This window comes from Dendropsophus ebraccatus, chromosome 10 (genome assembly GCF_027789765.1).
Source record: "Dendropsophus ebraccatus isolate aDenEbr1 chromosome 10, aDenEbr1.pat, whole genome shotgun sequence".
NCBI lineage: Eukaryota > Metazoa > Chordata > Amphibia > Anura > Hylidae > Dendropsophus > Dendropsophus ebraccatus.
In genome coordinates, this window is record NC_091463.1 from 77,986,903 (window position 1) to 78,005,879 (window position 18,977).

Sequence of the window (18,977 nt, forward strand, 5' to 3'; positions counted from 1 at the left end):
GCTGCAGATCCTGTAGGTGTGAACGCACCCTTAAAAAAGGTTTTAATTTTTTAAAAGCCATCAAATAAAATAAAAGTTATACTAAAAGTTACATATCGTTGTAATCGTACCGACTTGAGGAACATATATATATAACAAGACAGTTTTACCCCAGAGCGAACGGCGTAAAAACTAAAAAAACAAAAAACAAATAAAAGAAATGCATTTTTATTTTCTGGTTTCGCAGTGTACTTTATGAAAAAATTCAGCCTGTCATTGCAAAGTACAATTAGTGACGCAAAAAATAAGGGCTCATGTGGGTTTCTAGGTGAAAAAATGCAAGTGCTATGGCCTTTTAAGCACAAGGAGGGAAAAACTAAAACGGAAAAATTGAAATTGGCCCGGTCCTCTAAGGGTTAAAGGAGATGTCAGCCAGGTCGGCCCCCTTGAACCCACCCCACTGCTCCATTGATTTCCTATGGCCATCGGACTCATCTCAGCTTATCTGTATATTGAGCGCACTGATGAGCCGACGTCCATATGTCCGCAGCAGGACCGAGACCAGGAAGCACAGGAGCCGGTATGTATGCCTGGCCCTGTCCGGGGGTGGGGTGGAATCAGGGGGCTGACAGGTCTCCTTGAAGCCCCATTGCCCTGGGTACATACTTTACCGGGTCCCTGCTCCGTCTTGCTTTGGGAAGCAAGTATGTACCCAGGCCGCTGACTTTGAAATACTCGCAGCAGGATGACAGTCCCACTAGGAGTACGTCATCCCATTTAAGTGGATGCGCAGGTATTCGCAACGTAAAATCCGCTGCAGATAGGCTATGTGTGAACCCAGCCTTAATTTTTTTTCCCATCTTTCCCTATTGGTAACAATGTTCACACAGTTTTTTCCTCATTCTTTTTGGTATTGGGGCCCTCAGCAGCACCATTGTATAGGTCAGAATCCCAACAGATAGCCGTGACCTCCTACATAAACGCAGTGTATACTATGTCAGTCACATCCCAAATATTGAAGTTGCGCTAAAGTAGCCGCATGAGGAGGACAGCCATATTGGCCATAAGGAAGAGCATATGTGCAGTATAAAGCGGGCGGGAAGAGCCCCCGGGTTATGAGGCGAGGACACCAGCAGCATACAACGTCTTCCATAGTCCTGGAGCAGACTGAGGAGGACGCGGCCGCGCCGTCTGTAATGAGAGACAAGGGCGGGGCCAGGCTGTGACTGACAAGAGCTGCAGCCAATGAGCTGCCTGTCTGTACCGTCCGGTGTTGCCGGAAGTATGGCGGCGGCTGTGTGAGGGGACGGTGCTACAGGGAGGCATGGCGGCGGCGGCGGCAGGAGGCCGCAGCGGAGATGTCATTCACCTCAATGTTGGAGGGAAGAGGTCAGTGTAAACTGGGGGCAGAAATGAATGTTACTGGAGGAGGGGAATGTAACGTATTGATAATGTGTGGGGCAGGACGTATAGATGAGAGGTCAGGGGTGAGTCATGTGACCAGTGCCTTATGGGTCCTTGCTCTACCAGTCACGTGACGTCACTTATGAAAGTTACTGCACACCCTGTACCCCAGGAACTTTTAAAGCAGCTCCCAGCATGCCCTGACAGCCTTCTGCTGGGAGTTGTAGTCCTGCGTCCGGGGCGTAGTGCAGTTATTGGGGCTTTCTTATTCTTGCATCCTATTTAGTGGATCTGATGGTGCTGAGGAACACAATGCACTCAGTGTAAGGCCGGGGGTCCCCTCTGTGCCTCTCAGGGGGGCTGTGTCACATTTATTTAAAAGGATATGGCTGGACAAAATAAAAACTTTTTTTGTCCTGTCAAATGAGGAGACCCCTTTAACTCCGCAGAACACTTTAGGTATTGCAGATTTTTCTGTGGTCAATCCCCATTGAAATCTGTGACAACATTGGTGTTCCATGTGGATTTTGGGAGACACAAGCTGGTTTGTCACCTACGATCAGTCTGCCCTCTGATCCTGACCTACAGTCCTGTAGATTAGCAGGGTTATGGAAGGTGAGGCCGGCTCTATGTAATATATGAAATACCTCCGTGCTGCGCTCATCACATGAGGAATTAAGAATGTGGCCGAACCAGCCTGCAATTGGCTTTAATAGAACTAAGGCTTAAAGTGACTGTACCACCAGGCCCAGGCTGAAGCACTGGAGGCAGGCTGACCCACCCCAAGTGGGAAGAAACTCCAGCCCCTCCATGATGTGACTCCATTAGAATCAGTGGAGCCCTATCATAGAGGGGCTAGGGTTTCCTCCCACTAAGGGTGGGTCGGCCCGCCTCCAGTGCTTCAGCCTGGGCCTGCTGGTACAGTCACTTTAATGGTGGATGTGACTATGGTGAACCGGGGGGTGATTGTCCATGTTAGGAAGTGTCCAAAACAGTAGCAAATCCCTATAGAAAACCGCTCCTGCTCTCCAGACTGGAAAATATACTCCACTTCCTGCAGGACATACAGCAGCTGATAAGTATTGGAAGACTGGATTTTTAAATAGAAGTAAATTACAGGTCTGTATAACTTTCTGAAACCAGTTGATTTGAAAGAAAAAGATTTTCGCCGTAGTATCCCTTTAAAAGTGTAGTGAGGGGAATGCTGTTGAAAACAGGTATAAAAGTTGGCATCAAAGTGGGCAGACAGGCGCTTTTGCCTATTTGAATTTGCAACAGTTTTTTTTTTTTTTTCAAAGAGTTTGATCAGTTTAGCCCACTGGCAACACACACTGAGGGATGCCCTGCATCACACCCAAAAGAGTCCAGCGCTGGCCCAAAGCTGTCGAGGCTTGACTCTTTAAGGGTATAAACACACACACCGTATACGCAGCGTATTTACTGCTGCGATACGCAGCAAATACGCAACAAGTACGCAGCAGATTAGATCTAAATAACTGAACACAGCATCAAATCTGCACCATCAAATCTGCTGCGTATACGGTGTGTATGTGTGTGTGTGTTTGTACCCTAAGGGTGCGTTCACACCTACAGGATCCGCAGCAGATTTGATGCTGTGTTCAGTTATTTAAATGAAATCCTCTACCGATCCGCTGCGGATCCGCAGCAGAAAATACGCTGCGGATCCGGTAAGTGTGAACGTACCCTAAGGGGGGTGATAAGCTACTGCAATACACCTCCAACTTTACTGTTGGCAGACCATCAGGCTCTCCCCTTACACAACAAGGCTATGTTCACATACTGTAAAAGACCGGCCGCTCCGTGACCCGGCTGGGTCGGTCTCTAAAAAGATCATCCCAGCCGGTACTGCAGTACCAACCGGACGATCTTTAGCGCCGCTTAGTTGTGATGCGGGCGCGCCCGCATCAGAACTCCCCACAGCACACTATGGAGCGTGCACTGACAGGGTTTTCAGCAGCCGCTATTAACTGAATAACAACGGCCATGGTTCCTGCGGAACTTACGTTGTGTGAACGTAGCCTTACGTTGTATATGATGTGTATGGCCAGTGTTGGGCAGTATATAGTACTTCTAAGAACCACTGTTTTAGCCCAGAGGTGTTGACAGTGCAGAAGGAGTTGGCAGCGGTCCCACCATTGTTAGGGTTGTTGTTTTTTTTTTTTTTTTCCATAAACACGTTAAAGTGGCGACATTTGTCTCAGGAAGCGGCAGTAACCACCATTTATATTTTACATAATAAAAACAGCCACCACCCAAATGGTAAAGCCTACAACTACTCAGAAATTTTCTTCTCTTTAGCTAGCCACAGTTTTTGTTTTTTTCCCCTATTGTCCGGTCCGTTGTATTTTTATTTTATGTAAGAAGATGTCATAGTCATTATTGATGTCCAAATCTGCAGATTTTGATGGAACCGGCCGACCACTTAAGGGGGCATTCACACGTTCTTTGATTACGGTCCATGCACGGCAAATGTGCTACAATCCGGAATGTGGAACTCCCGGCATCACGATTCATTTAATCTTCGCTTTATTGTACTGAGGCGCTGTATGATCACATTAGTGATCGTCATGTTTCACACAATAATAAAACGTCTTTGTCATCCGCAGGTTCAGCACTTCCAGACAGACTCTGACATGGGTCTCAGACTCCTTCTTTTCTAGGTATTGTATATTATCTGTTTGTAGACATCCTTATTAGAGGTTTCCTGTAAGCCTAATTCTTCTTAGTTCTATATTGATATTGTTTCTTTATCTTTTTCCTCAGCCTTCTCAGTGGCCGCATTTCCTCTCTAAAAGATGAAACTGGTGCGGTAAGTCTCTTTGGGAAGCCTATACACATTCCACAAGTGAAAATGGCCATAATGTCCATGCATGCCTCCCCCCCCCAGTATCACTGTATTCACTGTATGACTGTAGCCTTTTTGCATTGTATACTTTTGCAGATCTTTATTGACAGAGACCCTACAGTGTTCGCTCCAATATTGAACTTCCTACGAACCAAAGAGCTAGATACCAGGTTAGTGGCTGGAGATGGCATATAGTGACGCTTTTTATTATTGCATCTCTCATACATACCCATGTACATGAACACTTGTCTTATTTACTGTATTTTTGTGTCATCCAGAGGAGTGAACAGTCCCCTCTTGCTACATGAAGCTGAATTTTATGGAATCACTCCACTAGGTAATATTTGTGTTCTTCCTTAGATGGTCTGTGCTACCATTGTGGCATTTTAACTAACTGTATATCTTTTGATCTTTGTCAGTGAGACGCCTACAACTGTGTGAAGAGTTGGAACGCTCCTCGTGTGGGAGTGTACTATTCAATGGATACCTCCCGCCTCCAGGTAAGAGATTGTGATCGCTAAACAACATGTCATGCTTACCTGTCCAGGCTCCCCTGGTGTTCTGTTGCGCTGTTGCTGGTGTCTCTACTTTTTGGACCTCGTCTTGGGAGTGACAACCCACCCACTCAATCCTTGGCCCTGGGGCTGTCCAATCTCAGTAAGTGATTGGCTGAACGGCTGTCACTCCTGAGAAGTAGAGGGGGACACTGGAGACACTGCAACAGAACACTGGGGGAGTGTGGAGGGGTAAGCATAAGATGTTTATTGTTATATATGCACCAGCAGCAATATGTTAAAAACTGCTTAATCCCAGACAACCCCTTTAAACCATATACAAGAAGCACAGTGTGAAAGCGCTCTCCTGTTCAATTAAATAGAGCAAGGGTGGCGAAACCAGGGGCAACTGTGCTTGTTCTAGCAGTGCGCTCTTGTGAGAACTTGGCCTTTCTGAAAGAAATATAGAAATTACAGACGTTTGCTAGAAATTTTACCAGCATTTTGACTTGTTCTGATTTTTACTATAATCTTTTGCAGTCTTCCCAGCCAAGAGGAGGAATCGGCACAGTGTGTCAGGGCTGCAGGTCAGCTCTAGAAGTGCAACGAATGAGCGCGCTCCTGTTCGGAGGAGTAACACCATGCCCCCCAATTTGGGGGGTGCCGGCATACTTGGACGCCTATTAGAAGAAAGGAGTTATGGAAACGGAGGTTTGTATGTCATGCACATATACACCAGGAATACATGAATGATATACATGAGATGGCATTCAAGTGTATGACAATGATGGTTTCCTTCTGCTTACACTCTAAGGATAGCTCACAAGTAAATACTTTAGGTCCATCTCTCATACATCTGTCCATTTTCTATGTCGTTGTGGCTTAGTTTTGATTTTGCACTAAAAAGTATACATGACTTCATGTTTTCAGGGCTGTCCGGTGACCCCGGCATGGTTCGAATAATTTGTGGACACCATAACTGGATTGCTGTGGCCTTTGCTCAGTTTATAGTCTGTTACAGGTAAGGTTATTTGGATATAGGGGAAGTTTATTAGCCTTATATCATGATATAAAGTACAAGCTTTAAGTGTATTTGTCACTTCAGAACCCTTGGTGGTCTGGTTGTTCAGATCCCTATGATCGCTAGGATTCTTACCAATCAAATGCTTTAAAAAATTCCTCTAAAACATGTCAAAACTTTTTAGGTGTAGTATAATATTATATAATAATAGCATATTTAAGGCCCTGCTATTTCACACCATTTCCAACATTCCATGAATTTGGTTGTTGTCAGTTGGGTCTTAGCACTGGGTCCAAGGGAAATCACTAAACCAAAGTGGCTGCAATATTGTACAGGAGAACTAAAGGGACATAGTAATTATCGAGTGTTGCAGCCCCTTTGTGTTAGCGGTGGTGGGGACCCCCACTGAGTACAACCTCTGACAAGTCAGAAAGAAGTCCTATACGGGTGTAAAACATCACTGTATTACATAGGGTGATTATTTACCAAATCGGGCAGATATCGCCTCATGTAATAAAGACACTGATTAGCGGTGGAGCGATCAATCGTTTGCTTGTTGGCGAATCATTGTCTTTCAACAATGTGATGGCTGATGAAAGGCACACGGCATATAGAAAATAATAAACATGTATACTTACCTCTCCACGCTCCCCCGCTGTCGTCCTGTCTTGTTTCTGACTGCAGCCGCTGTGGAAACTTCCAAAACCTTGTCTACAGTGACAGCTTACTCAGCCAATCACTCATTGAGACTGGCTAGTGCTGCGGCCAGTGACGTGTAATATGGCTTTTTACAGTAAAAGATTCTGCTAAGTAGTTTGAATTAACAGCATATGTTTAGCACACACACTGCCAGACCTCAGGTTCTTAAAGCTGCTTATTCAGAATATATTTACACATTTTATGGTATATATTATCTTATCTTACATTTTTCATGCTTCTTTTCCCCCCCCCAAATGAATCTGATTTTTTAGAATGAAAGAGACGTCTGGGTGGCAGCTGATTTTCACTAGCCCTTGCTTGGATTGGGTGATTGAGAGGGTGGCTCTTAATGCCAAGACCATTGGAGGGTCCCTGGGAGACAATGATAAAATGCTGGCTGTCGCCTCCTGCAGTGAGATCATCTTGTGGGCGATTACTGGGGATGGCACAGGAAGTGAGATAGGTGAGACCAATAAAACGGACTTACAGAAAGTAAACCAGGTGCATATTGGCTAATCTACTGTAGCCCATATATCAGGATGTTGTTTGTCACTTACTTTACTCCTGTCATATGTGTTTCAGGGGTTTTCAGTCTTGGGGTCCCAGTTGAAGCCTTGTTTTTCGTGGGGAATCAGCTGATAGCCACCAGTCACACTGGAAAGATAGGAGTGTGGAACGCAGTGACCAAACACTGGCAGGTGAGATGTCTGCATTGTATATTAGAATAGCTTCATACATCTGTGGTTTTACATTATTATATGTGATCTTACAGGCTTTGTATATATTGCTACCATGAAATTCCCAGTTGAAAGAATTACCGAACAAAGGGTTTTTCCAGTTTTATTTTTCAAGGCAGTAACCAGATAAGCAATGTGGGTGAACACATGTGGAATTGTTATAGGTCTGTCCTCACATGACCTCTCAATGTGCAGTTTATATTTCAGCCACTATATCTTGGAGACAAAAAGTTAAGGAAACACATCTTAAAAACATAGGGCCCTGTAAGTTCCAATGAAGTGCACCCCTTGGGTTATAATTAGAGATGAGCGAACCTGGAGCATGCTCGAGTCGATCCGAACCCGAACTTTCGGCATTTGATTAGCTGTGGCTGCTGAACTTGGATAAAGCCCTAAGGCTATGTGGAAAACCTGGATATAGTCATTGGCTGTATCCATGTTTTCCAGACAACCTTAGAGCTTTATCCAAGTTCAGCAGCTACCACTAATCAAATGCCGAACGTTCGGGTTCGGATCGACTTGAACCATGTCTCTATAAGAAAATTCAGACGTTAAAAGTTTTTTTTTTTTTTTTTTTTTTTAAATGTTTGGCAGGGGTCCATGTGCTTAGACCTCCGCCGTTTTCTAAAACAAACAGGCAGCAGCACTCAGCTGAGGTTTGGTGGGTATCTCTTCACAGAACCCCAGATATTAAAATTGCTGAACTGTCACCCTAACGTGCCTGAAGTTTATTAAAGGGGTGTTCCCATCTGGGCTTATCCCCTATCCATAGGGTAAGGAATAACAGGCTGGCCGCTGGGGGACCAACTGCCCAGACCCTCACTTATCCCAGTCCCATGGATAGAGGATAACAAGCCCTAGTGAGAGTAATACCCCTTTAAAGCAGGCTTGACTAGATCTGTCTGTCATTGCAGGTGAATACAGAATACTAGTAAGACGCAGGCTAATCTAACATTTCAATTTTTTTATCTGCTTTCTGTTTCCTTCATCCATTCTATATTCTTTGTTTGTCACAGATCCAGGATGTAGTGCCCATAAATAGCTACGACACGGCTGGATCCTTCCTTTTGCTTGGGTGTAACAATGGATCCATCTACTATGTAGGTAAATGTCTATGATTTATTTTGCGTGTCTCAGCTGGACGGGTAGGTGTTTGTCTTGTGTTTCAGGAAATGATCAATACAGTCTCTGTATCTACATTATGTATGTATAAGTGGCTATATGTTTCCGATTTAACCTGGCTCTTTTTCACCCACTCTTGTTTTTCTGCAGATGTCCAGAAGTTTCCTTTGCGTATGAAGGACAATGATCTTCTTGTTACAGAGTTGTACCGTGATCCCTCAGAGGACGCCATCACTGCCCTCAGTGTCTATCTTACACCCAAAACAAGTAAGAGTTATTTTTGTCTTGTTTTGTCAGATAATGTCGTCTTTGTCTCTAGCTCATCATATGTGTCACATTTATCACGGAAAATATGCATTTTTATTTTCCTATACAGGCGACAGCGGTAATTGGATTGAAATTGCATATGGCACAAGTTCTGGAGTTGTCAGAGTTATAGTTCAGCACCCAGAGACTGTTGGGTCTGGTCCTCAACTATTCCAGACCTTTACAGTCCACCGGAGCCCAGTTACTAAAATCATGCTGTCAGAGCGACACCTCATATCCGGTAATTTTATTTATTTTTTTTGCATTCAGCACAATTCATTTATTAACCTTGTTAACGCAATACTTTACTTTTACTGCAGATATAAATACTCGCTATGTCTTTGTTTCATAATTTATTTATTTTTCTCCCATTTTTAGTTTGTGCGGATAACAATCATGTGCGCACGTGGACAGTCACTCGCTTCCGTGGTATGATTTCTACCCAGCCTGGATCCACCCCCTTGGCATCTTTCAAAATACTTTCACTGGAAGATATTGATGGTCATGCCGGCTGCAGTGCGGGAAATGATATTGGTAAGTATATCAGGCAGCTAATAAGAGCCATCACTGCCGAGAAGGGACAAGTATTATGCAGCATTACACTTATCCCTCGGATTAAACAGTCTGGTGCATGTAGTATTTGAGCAATGGTCTGGCTGTTTGGTCCTCGCTTACAGAACGTATTACAGGGCTCAGTAGTCATGCAGCAGCTTACTACTTTCCTATCCACAGAGAATACATGAACATTAGGCCGAGCCAAACGTTAATGTGTATGGGGAGTCCGGTAGATATAACAAACAGCTATTGGAAGTGGATGGCCACCTTTAGAAAAATGCTGCATCATAGGATGTTGTGAAGCCATGACATAATGACACTCTTAGATGTCATGTTATAATCTTTAGGTCCCTTTGGAGAACGGGATGACCAGCAGGTTTTCATTCAGCGTGTCGTTCCCGATTCCAACATTGTCTATGTCCGTCTGTCTTCCACTGGAAAGAGGTAATTTCCTATCAGTCTTTTCTTTTTATCCAGCACAGCAGAGTATTTTTTTGGCTCTGTTTTGTGGGACATTATGTATGTTGTTTCACACTTGTTTCTCTAGAAAAAATAAAACCACCATAGAGGATGCATGCCATTTCTTTTTCTGCAGAAACATTGTGGCCAGATGTTACCTTGGAGTCAATAGTGAAACCTTTAAAGGGGTTATCCAACATTAGAAAAACATGGCCACTTTCTTCCAGAGACGGCACCCCTCTTGTCTCTAGTTTGGGTGCAGGTTTTGCAACCCTTTAAATGAATGAAGCGTAATTGCAAACCACACCTGAACTGGAGGCAAGAGTGGTGTTATCACTGGAAAAAAGTGCAAAATAAACCTAACTGCAAAATGTATGTATGAAGAAAGCCTCCACGTTCTTTGCACCTCTCCACGTTTTTTCCTTTATTTTTGGCTCACACTCTATCACTTTTTTCTTCCTCTATAGGATCTGTGAGGTGCGCTCTGTGGATGGTACCCCGATTACCTCCTTTACTGTTCACGAGTGTGAAGGATCTAGCCGCATAGGCTCCCGTCCAAGGCGCTATCTGTTTACTGGACATGCCAGTGGTTGTCTCCAAATGTGGGATCTTACCACTGCTATGGAGGTGGCTAATAAGGGAGATAGTAGAGGTAGGAGTTTTAGGATCTTTTTGGTGACTAGAAATGTATGTTGTAATGCATAACTCATTTAGTATTCAGCTTTCCTGTACTAAAGATCTTGTGATGCCCTTGCACTTGGCTCAGGAGTTTAGGTAGCCAAGCAGGTGACCGTTATCATCCTGATGCCCTTGCAGTGCGGAGCTGACACTAGACATCCGCTGGTCCTGTGATGTCACGTCCCCTCAGAAATGCCCTCTTAGCCAGAGAGTGACTAAGACGGGACACCCCTGCAGTCACTGACTTGGCTTAGCAGGTAGTTCCTGTGGTGTTGTGATGAAACAGGAATTGGGAGATAACTATGCTGCGCTATGGGGGCACCAGCACCATCTTTGGTTCTTGGACATTGAAACGTTGCAGCAGTGCAATATCTGTGCCTTGTGCCTGAATCTTGTGCTTTATAGCAGCAGCCCCATTATAGAATTTCCTTGGTGACCATTCTCCTTTAAATAATCTGTCACAATGAAATTTTTTATTATGTCTAGTTTATATTAGATTTGTAAGCCTGTATCTTCTCTTTTATAATTTTCCATTTTCTTCCCTGTCACTTACAGCAGAGCTGGGGGGTCTCACTCAGGAGGAGCTGCTGGAACAGCTGGAGCAATGTGACCTGGCTCTGACCCGCACCCCTGAAATGAGCCCAGCTACATCCTTCTCTCATACTGTGAACCCCCGGGCATCAATATCCAGGTATGAGCTGTGACTGGAGGATAAAAATCTTATTATTATTATTATTATTATTATTATTATTATTATTATTATTATTATTATTATTTATTATTATTATTATTATTTATTATTCCTTTTCTTTTATGGTGATATTAAATGCACTTAACCTATTATATTGGCTCACACTATGTATGATCGAATTGGAGCTTTTTCTGAAACACTTTCCTTTCCTACATTGTAATGTCACCCAATAAGTGGAGTGAGCGTACACAAAAAATGTATGAATAATAAATATGTATAGAAACCTTATTCCAGCTATGTCGTACCAAATCTGGGTAAAACTGATGGCCATGGAAAAAATGGCACAAGTGTATGTTCAAGACCTATAATAATTCTTCTAATATGTTTAGTGTATGGATAAAGTGTATAAGCCATTACTAGCAAGTACCCATTATTGGTATGCTTAGTGTTGTTTTTATTTTTAACTCTCTTTATGTTCTTTTCTTGCAGTTTACAGTCCCAGCTAAGTGACATCACACGTGATCGATTCTCTCGCCTTGTGGTGTCCTCTTCACATCGCCCTCAGGCTCCATCCGGTCGCCCCTCTGAGGCTTGGGCATCTCTGTGCAATTTGCAGCCGCACCTATCGGGAAGCTTCAATTCGTTGCATAAGTCGGACACACTGCCTCGTTCCAGCGCAAAACCCAGCAAAGCTCAGAACAACCAGCTGAAAGTCGATAGCCAGGGCTCTAATCCGCCTTCTCCCCATATCAGCGGCAGTTTTGTGGAGCGATGTCAAGAGCTCGCCCAGTCTGACTCCCGACGGTCTAGCATTGATGTGACTGCCAACAGAGCCAAGCCATCACGGGGCTCTGCGTCTCTAAGACGACCGGCCTCACCGGCACCTCCGCAGCCACCGCCTCTTTGCATCGCTCCATCACCACCTTCTCAGTCCTCTGCAGCGGCATTCGATATTCCCACACCATCGCCATCCCCATCCCCACCTAAACCCCCTCCAAAGCCCAGACTGAACGAGACTTCTTTCTAACCATGGTGTTTACACTTAGAAGCAGCAGTGAGACAGTCCAGTTTATTGTGCCAACTATTTTATTGTCCCAGAGCAAGTTGGAAGTATTACGTGTATTCATTGCCAGTTGACTGGGACCTCGGTTGCCTTTTCCACATTATCCACAGAACCTCTTTTATAAACCGTTCAGTTCTATTCTTTTAGGTTACTTATTTTACTATCATTTTCTAACAGCAGAAGCAGCAGCAATAGTGAATCAGCTCCCAGTTTCCACCTTAGGATTCTGATTTGTGCCTTACTACAACCTGAGTGGCATTACTCATTGGTGCCTTCTCACAGTGCCATTGCGGCTCTGGGCATTATACCAGCCTATCTGTTACAGCATCACTGAATGTCATATTATGTCAGGTATAATAGGATACAGACCACGTTTGGAGCAGTCACTGTGAACAACACAAACGGAATCGGTTTACTGTACTTTTTGTATTGTCTAAATCACTATGTAGTTCAGTGCGTATGTATTGTTGTTTTTTAGTATTTTGCCTATAGATATTATTTGCTTATGTTCTCGGGATCATGCCACTATTACCGTAACCTTGTTTATAAGGATTGTAGCTTGGAAATGGGCATTGTGACTTCACGGACAGTAACTTTCTTAGTGTTCTTTTGCTGTTTTGGATGGATATTTAACAGGGTTGTCCAGGATATAAAAATAAAAGGATATGTTTGGGTTTTTTTTGTTTTTTTAAATACTTAGCTTCACTTAAAGAGTCAATGTCGTATTTTTTTTTTTTTTTTTTTGCAGAAATCAATATTCCAGGCGATTTTAAGAAACTTTGTAATTGGGTCTATTAGCCAAATCTGCCATTATCTACATGTAAAAAGCCTTTTCCCAGGTCCCCCCCTCCTTCCTCTTTTTCATCCACTCCAAAAAATCTGAAAATTGTGACTTGTTGCAGGAGTCGTACCCTGTCTGTTCTAGGGAGAGGGGAGGGGGGAGGAGGAAGGAGGGAGTTAGCCGGCAGCAGAAAGCAGATAACAGAGGATTACAGGCACAGAGCTGGGTGACAGCTGTAATCCGAGCTCAGACAGGTCACTGGTGATGGTCAGAAGAGATAACGGGTGAGGGATTTGTACATTAACTCTTTGTTGTCCTGTTTTGGTCTTTAGCTCTCTCCATAGGAGAACAATGAAGACAGGGGGGAGAGCTTCAAACTGCTTTTTCATGATAAAAATGCATTTTTCGGATAATAAACCCAATTACAAAGTTTCTTAAAATCGCCTGGACTATTGATTTCTGCAAAAAAAATTTCACGACAGTGACACTTTAAGGCCCTATTACACAAAACGATTATTGGCCGTATTCGTCTTGTGTAATAGAAGACAACGGCCGACATTAACGACTAAGATAGCAACGATCTGCTGCCGTCTGCTATCCTCTATGGGCTGTTCGGATGATCTAGTGATCACTGGGCAGCTCCCCGCGGCCCCCCCGACTCTTACCTGCTCACTGCTGATGTGTGTAATAACGCCGCCAGGGAACGAGGAGCAAGCGAGCGCTGACAGCACTTGTTTGCTCCTCTCCATTGCCCCATGTAAGGCTGGGTTCACACTAGTTTTTGCAATCCATTTTTTGCAAAAAATGGATTAAAAAAAGGATGCATTTGTGTGCATCCATTTTGATCCGTTTTTCCATTGTAAAAAAAAAAAAGATCTGTTTTTTAACGGACACAAAAGTAGGGTCAGCTACGTTTTTGTGTACGAGAAAAAAAACTGATTTGTTTTTATAATGGAAGTCAATGGAAAAACAGATGCACACAAATGCAAAAATGTAGTGTTAACCCAGCCTAATAGGGGCTGTATGTCCATGGTTCTAAGTGAATGGTCTAAACTACGATACCAGAGTGACGCTCTTTTTGGAAACAAAGTGGACACTTTTTCTCAATCCCCTGACAGCCCTTCTAAATGGGGTTTTCAGGTTCAGAAAAACATGGCTGCTTACTGCTAGAAACAGCGCCATGCCTTTCCCCGGGTTGTACAAGGCCCATTTACTTTAATACAGATGAGTTGCAGTACCAGACACAAGTCATATATGAGTGGCAGAAAGCAGCCATGTTTTTCTAACCTTGGTCCACACTTCCACACAAGGCCCTTTTATACATATAGATTATTGTACAAATGAGCATTCCTAGGAACGCATATTCGCAGTAGTTGGGCCATGTAATGGTCTGCTCTCACGTTTAGTTTTTTTTATTGCAATTAATGAGAACGAACCCCCGAATGGATTTGAGAAAAAAACAGAAATTTCAGTCTTTCCTTTATGACCTATCCTCCATAATTATATATATATATAGCAAACTCGCCTACCTCAGCTCCATGACATTGTCTGGTCCCCAGCCTGTTACTCATATTCCTTAAAGACAGGAGCTGCATCCTTAGGCTGGGTTCACACTACGTTTTTTTTTTTTTTTTTTTAAACTGATGCATTTTTTTGCATCTATTTTAATCCGTTATTCCATTGACTTCCATTATATATATATATATATATATATATATATATAAAAAAAAAAGATTAAAACCGATCATTTTTTTTCAACAGACACAAAAATAATTACACACAAGGTTTGAGACAAGGGGAACGAGGTAATCTCACAACTTAGGCTGCAATACCACTATGCGCCACCAGATGTCCCCTTATCAAAAAAAACAACCCGCACTAAAATTTATACAAACAAACACTGGGTTTTAGTTTTAAAAATTATATATATAAGATTTTTATTATGTATACATTAGTACAAAATACAATATGTTTCTCATAAAAGAAGAATTTAAAAAAATGACCACAATAAAAAAGTATATAATACCAATAAAAAGCTGATGTTAGCAGATATACATCATCATGGACAGTGCATCTATAATAATCTCTTTTAATTCTAGTCCTCTGCCTCACTATGTCACAAAGGGGTATATATGTATCTAGGGACTTAATAATCTCCTAGTTCCCCATATGCTTACATATAGTCACAAGAGGTATATAATCCACTATTATTATCTCCTAATCTTTATTGCACTCACCCATGCTGCCAAACCGCCAAAAAGAGCCGTCCCTACGTACGTTTCGTTATCTTCCTCAGGGAACTGCCAAAAATAAGGTCGACTACGTTTTTGTGTACGTTAAAAAAACTGATCCGTTTCTTTTATAATAGAAGTCAATGGAAAAACGGATGCACACAAATGCATCAGTTATTTGCATCTGTTTTTCGCCCGTTTTTTGAAAAAAAAAAAAAAAAAAGGATGGAAAAAATGTCATGTGAACCCAGCCTTAGCTTACCATGGCTGCACTGGTGTCCTACCTCGGTCAGTGATTGGCTGAGGGGGGGGGCCATCACTGCTGAGACAAGTATGTTTCAGATATAGGAATATGAGGGTATAATATAGTTCAGTGATGGCTAACCTTGACACTCCAGCTTTTGCAAAACTACAACTCCCTTCATGCCTAAGCATCCAAAGCAATATCTTTGATTGATCGGGCATGATGGGAATTGTAGTTTTGCAACAGCTGAAGTGTCAAGGTTAGCCATCACTGATATAGTGGGTGCTGGGGGGACCATAGGTGAGTAAGCCTGTTTTTTGTTTTTATAGCACCTCAGCAAATACTATAAAATGAATATGCCTGGATTATCCATTCTAAGAATGTTAAGCATTTTTTTTCTATTGCAAATCAATCTGTAATGTTCTCAAACCGTATTACTAACATGTGACTTATTTCACCAACCCCCTGCCACCCCCTCTTTAGCTTTTCTACTACCACCCCCCCCCCCTCCAGGACGTCTCCCTATAATTGCACTATTTAAAAGCTTCTTGTAATATCTTTTTTTTTTTTTCAGAACGACATCAAAGTATTACATATGTACTTGTGTTTTTATACTGTGACCATAAAGTGCTGTTACTTGGATATTTTAGGCTTTTCGGTGAGGGACCAAGAAGCTTAGACTGTTATTAGAAAATGTCTGTACTGTATGTTTGGTGCTTCTCTGTGTGTAAAGGTCAATGTTATCAGCATTATTCTATAGCTAAAAGAAAACATCTCCTGAAAGTTTGTTTGTTTGTTTTTCCAGAACTTTTGTTGCCATCCATCCAAGTGCATGTGGGGCATTAAACTGTCACTGTCATTTAATTAATTATTATTTTTTTTTTTTTTTGCAGAAATCAATAGTACAGGTGATTTTAAGAAACCTTTGTTATTGGGTTTATTAGCCCCAAAATGCATTTTTATCATGAAAGAGCAGTTTGAAGCTCGCCCCCCTGCATTCATTGTTCTCTATGTGGAGGGGAGGGGTGGAGGGAGATGAGTCACCTAAACAGGACAACAAAGAGTTTAATTTACAGCAACATCACTGGGTTCTCTCCTCTGAAGTCAGCACTGACCTCTCTGACCTATGAATACCGACTTTTACACAGCTCCCACTGTGTAATGCTTTGTTCTCTGGTCTCTGCTGCCAAATAATCTTCCTCCTCCCCTTTCCATAGGTTACACAGGGCTCTACTGATGTAAAAGTGTCGAGATTTCCTGATAATGAGCAGAGAGGGGGGGGGGGTCTTTTTGAATGCAGATAATGGAATTATTGGCTAATTAACCCAAGTACAAAGTTTCTTAAAATCGCCTGGACTATTTATTTCTGAAAAAATAATCAAACGACAATGACACTTTAAAAATTGGACAGTTTATTAAATTCTTTTTATATAAATATATATATTGCTCTATAGCTTTAGGTGCCCTGATTCCAAGAATGTTAAAAGTCTATATATCCCGGGAACCAGGGGGTTGTAAGAAAGTACAAATGCAGTTGAAATCAGGGCACCCAAGGCTGCTGAATTATATAAAAAGTAATTTTATTTGAAATGACCTCTTGTCCCCTTTAAAGGTTTAATGTCCACAATTCACTTAAAATAAATGTTTAAATAAAATTTAAACAGCTCCCATGCAGACTGTGCATCTCCATGGTAACAGACAACAGACTGTGTAGTCTGATCTTCTATTTATGTTAGCACAAAATAAGGGAGAAAGTATAAAACTCCAAAGGCTGGGTGCTCATCTGCATCGGAGCTCCAGTCAGGGGGGCTCCATTCTGAATAGACAGTGTTTTAAGCAGTATTTTTATCAGGTGAAATCACACAAAATAAATGGACACCTGGCAGACCCTATTGAAGTCAATAAGAATCCATTTTTCTTCACGGAATAGTATCTGTGACAGAGGTCCTAAATGCAGATGTGAACTTAGCCCAATGAACAGGCTTACACTGCACAGAATCTGATGGCTGTCTGTCACCATGGAGGGACTGTATAGACACTGCATAGAAGCTGTACAAGCAAAACAATATGTTTAGGTCTACTGAAAATTTTAGGTTTTTTTTAGATGTATTGAAACAATTAATAAATACAATTAGTGACAAAACTCCTTCAAACTCCAGAACAATAAATCACATTAATAAAGCTTAGTGCCATGAAACACTACTTTTTTTTTTCCTTCTTTATATTGTATGTCTGATAATATTATTATTATTATTATTATTATTATTAATAATAAAAATAAGACTCATGTATCTTTCTTCTATGGACTTTTTATTTAATTTATTTTTTCAGTATTGACGAGAACAAGTTTACCAAGCTGTATAAAAGTATGTTCATCTGTTGAAGCCTTATTGTAAATTGGAGTAAGGGTTCACATGTCAGAAGTTATGGTGCGTTTAGACAAATCGATTATCGCTGAACGATTTGCGGTATCCCTCGCATTTGAGCGATAATCATCTCGCGTAAACACAGCGAACGATAAAGCGCCGAGCGAGAAATCGTTCATCGTGATCTTTCAACATGTTCTCAAATCGTTGTTGGCAGAAAATTCGCAGATCGCTTTGTCTAAACAGTCTTTCACAAATTCACCCTATGTGTGAGATGGGCTTAAGCGATCTTAAAATGATCGCAATAACGATTTTTCAAACGATTTATCTTTCTGTCTAAACACTGATTGTTATAAAAACAAAATTGGTGCCTCAAAATTGTTAAATAATCAACTGGGTGAATTATCGCTCTGTAATGCTGCGTTTACACGGAACGATTATCGTGTGAATTTGCACGATAACAATCGAATTCGCGAGATAAACGTACGTGTTAACGCAGCAAACGATCAAGCCACGAGCGAGAAATCGTTCATTTTGATCTTACATGTTCTAAAATTGTCGTTCGCAAAAAATTTGAAGATCGTTCCGTGTAAACAGCCGTTCACCGATTTTTCCTATGTGCAAGATAGGCTTAAGCGATTGCAAAATGAATTTTCTGTACAATATATCGTTCCGTCTAAACGCTGATCATTATAAAAAAAAAATCGTTACTTCGAAATCATTAAGTGTACGATCGGGCGAATTATCGTTCCGTGTAAACGCAGCATTACAGGACCATTACTGATCACATTGGGCCTCACACCTGAGACCTGCTGTGATAACAAGATACAGCTAGGAGTAGTGCACCGCAGTGCGCTTCACTCTACAGCCTGCAGAACATCCAATTCCATGGACTGTAATGATGCAAGGGTGTCAGATTTGATTGACAGTTGAGGAGAGACACCCTGCCCATCACCCCCACCCCCCCACCCTGAGGTATTTTGGAATTGGTCTGGATCTCTAGAGTGAGACCTGGTGCAATCAATAATAGTTGTGAGTTCTGATGTCAGGGTTGTCCAAGGTTAGAAAAACATGGGAGGACATCACCCCAGAAGCACTGGGTAATCAAATGTACAAACGCATAGAGCAACCCAATGCCGTTCAATTCTATAACGCTTCTGGAAATTTCCTGTGTTAAATAGGACATGTGAAAACAATACAATCTTACTACCTTTTTAATATTCTGTCATCTTGCCTAAGGATGAAAAACAGGAATACTCTTTTTACCCCATAAATATGTTT

The 18,977-nt window shown here is 42.1% G+C and overlaps 1 protein-coding gene across 1 annotated transcript; it reads left to right on the top strand.

Annotated features, from left to right (window-relative positions):
• The first annotated feature begins 1,259 nt into the window (after positions 1 to 1,259).
• Positions 1,260 to 12,809, top strand: SHKBP1 (SH3KBP1 binding protein 1). Its single transcript, XM_069986775.1, has 18 exons — positions 1,260 to 1,368; positions 4,011 to 4,064; positions 4,168 to 4,213; positions 4,346 to 4,419; positions 4,528 to 4,586; positions 4,669 to 4,749; positions 5,284 to 5,454; positions 5,674 to 5,764; positions 6,736 to 6,926; positions 7,046 to 7,161; positions 8,217 to 8,304; positions 8,473 to 8,589; positions 8,699 to 8,869; positions 9,007 to 9,162; positions 9,531 to 9,627; positions 10,110 to 10,294; positions 10,876 to 11,011; positions 11,501 to 12,809. The coding sequence occupies exons 1-18, from the start codon at positions 1,304 to 1,306 to the stop codon at positions 12,036 to 12,038; spliced, it is 2,436 nt and encodes an 811-aa protein (XP_069842876.1). The 5' UTR covers positions 1,260 to 1,303; the 3' UTR covers positions 12,039 to 12,809.
• The last annotated feature ends 6,168 nt before the right edge of the window (positions 12,810 to 18,977 follow it).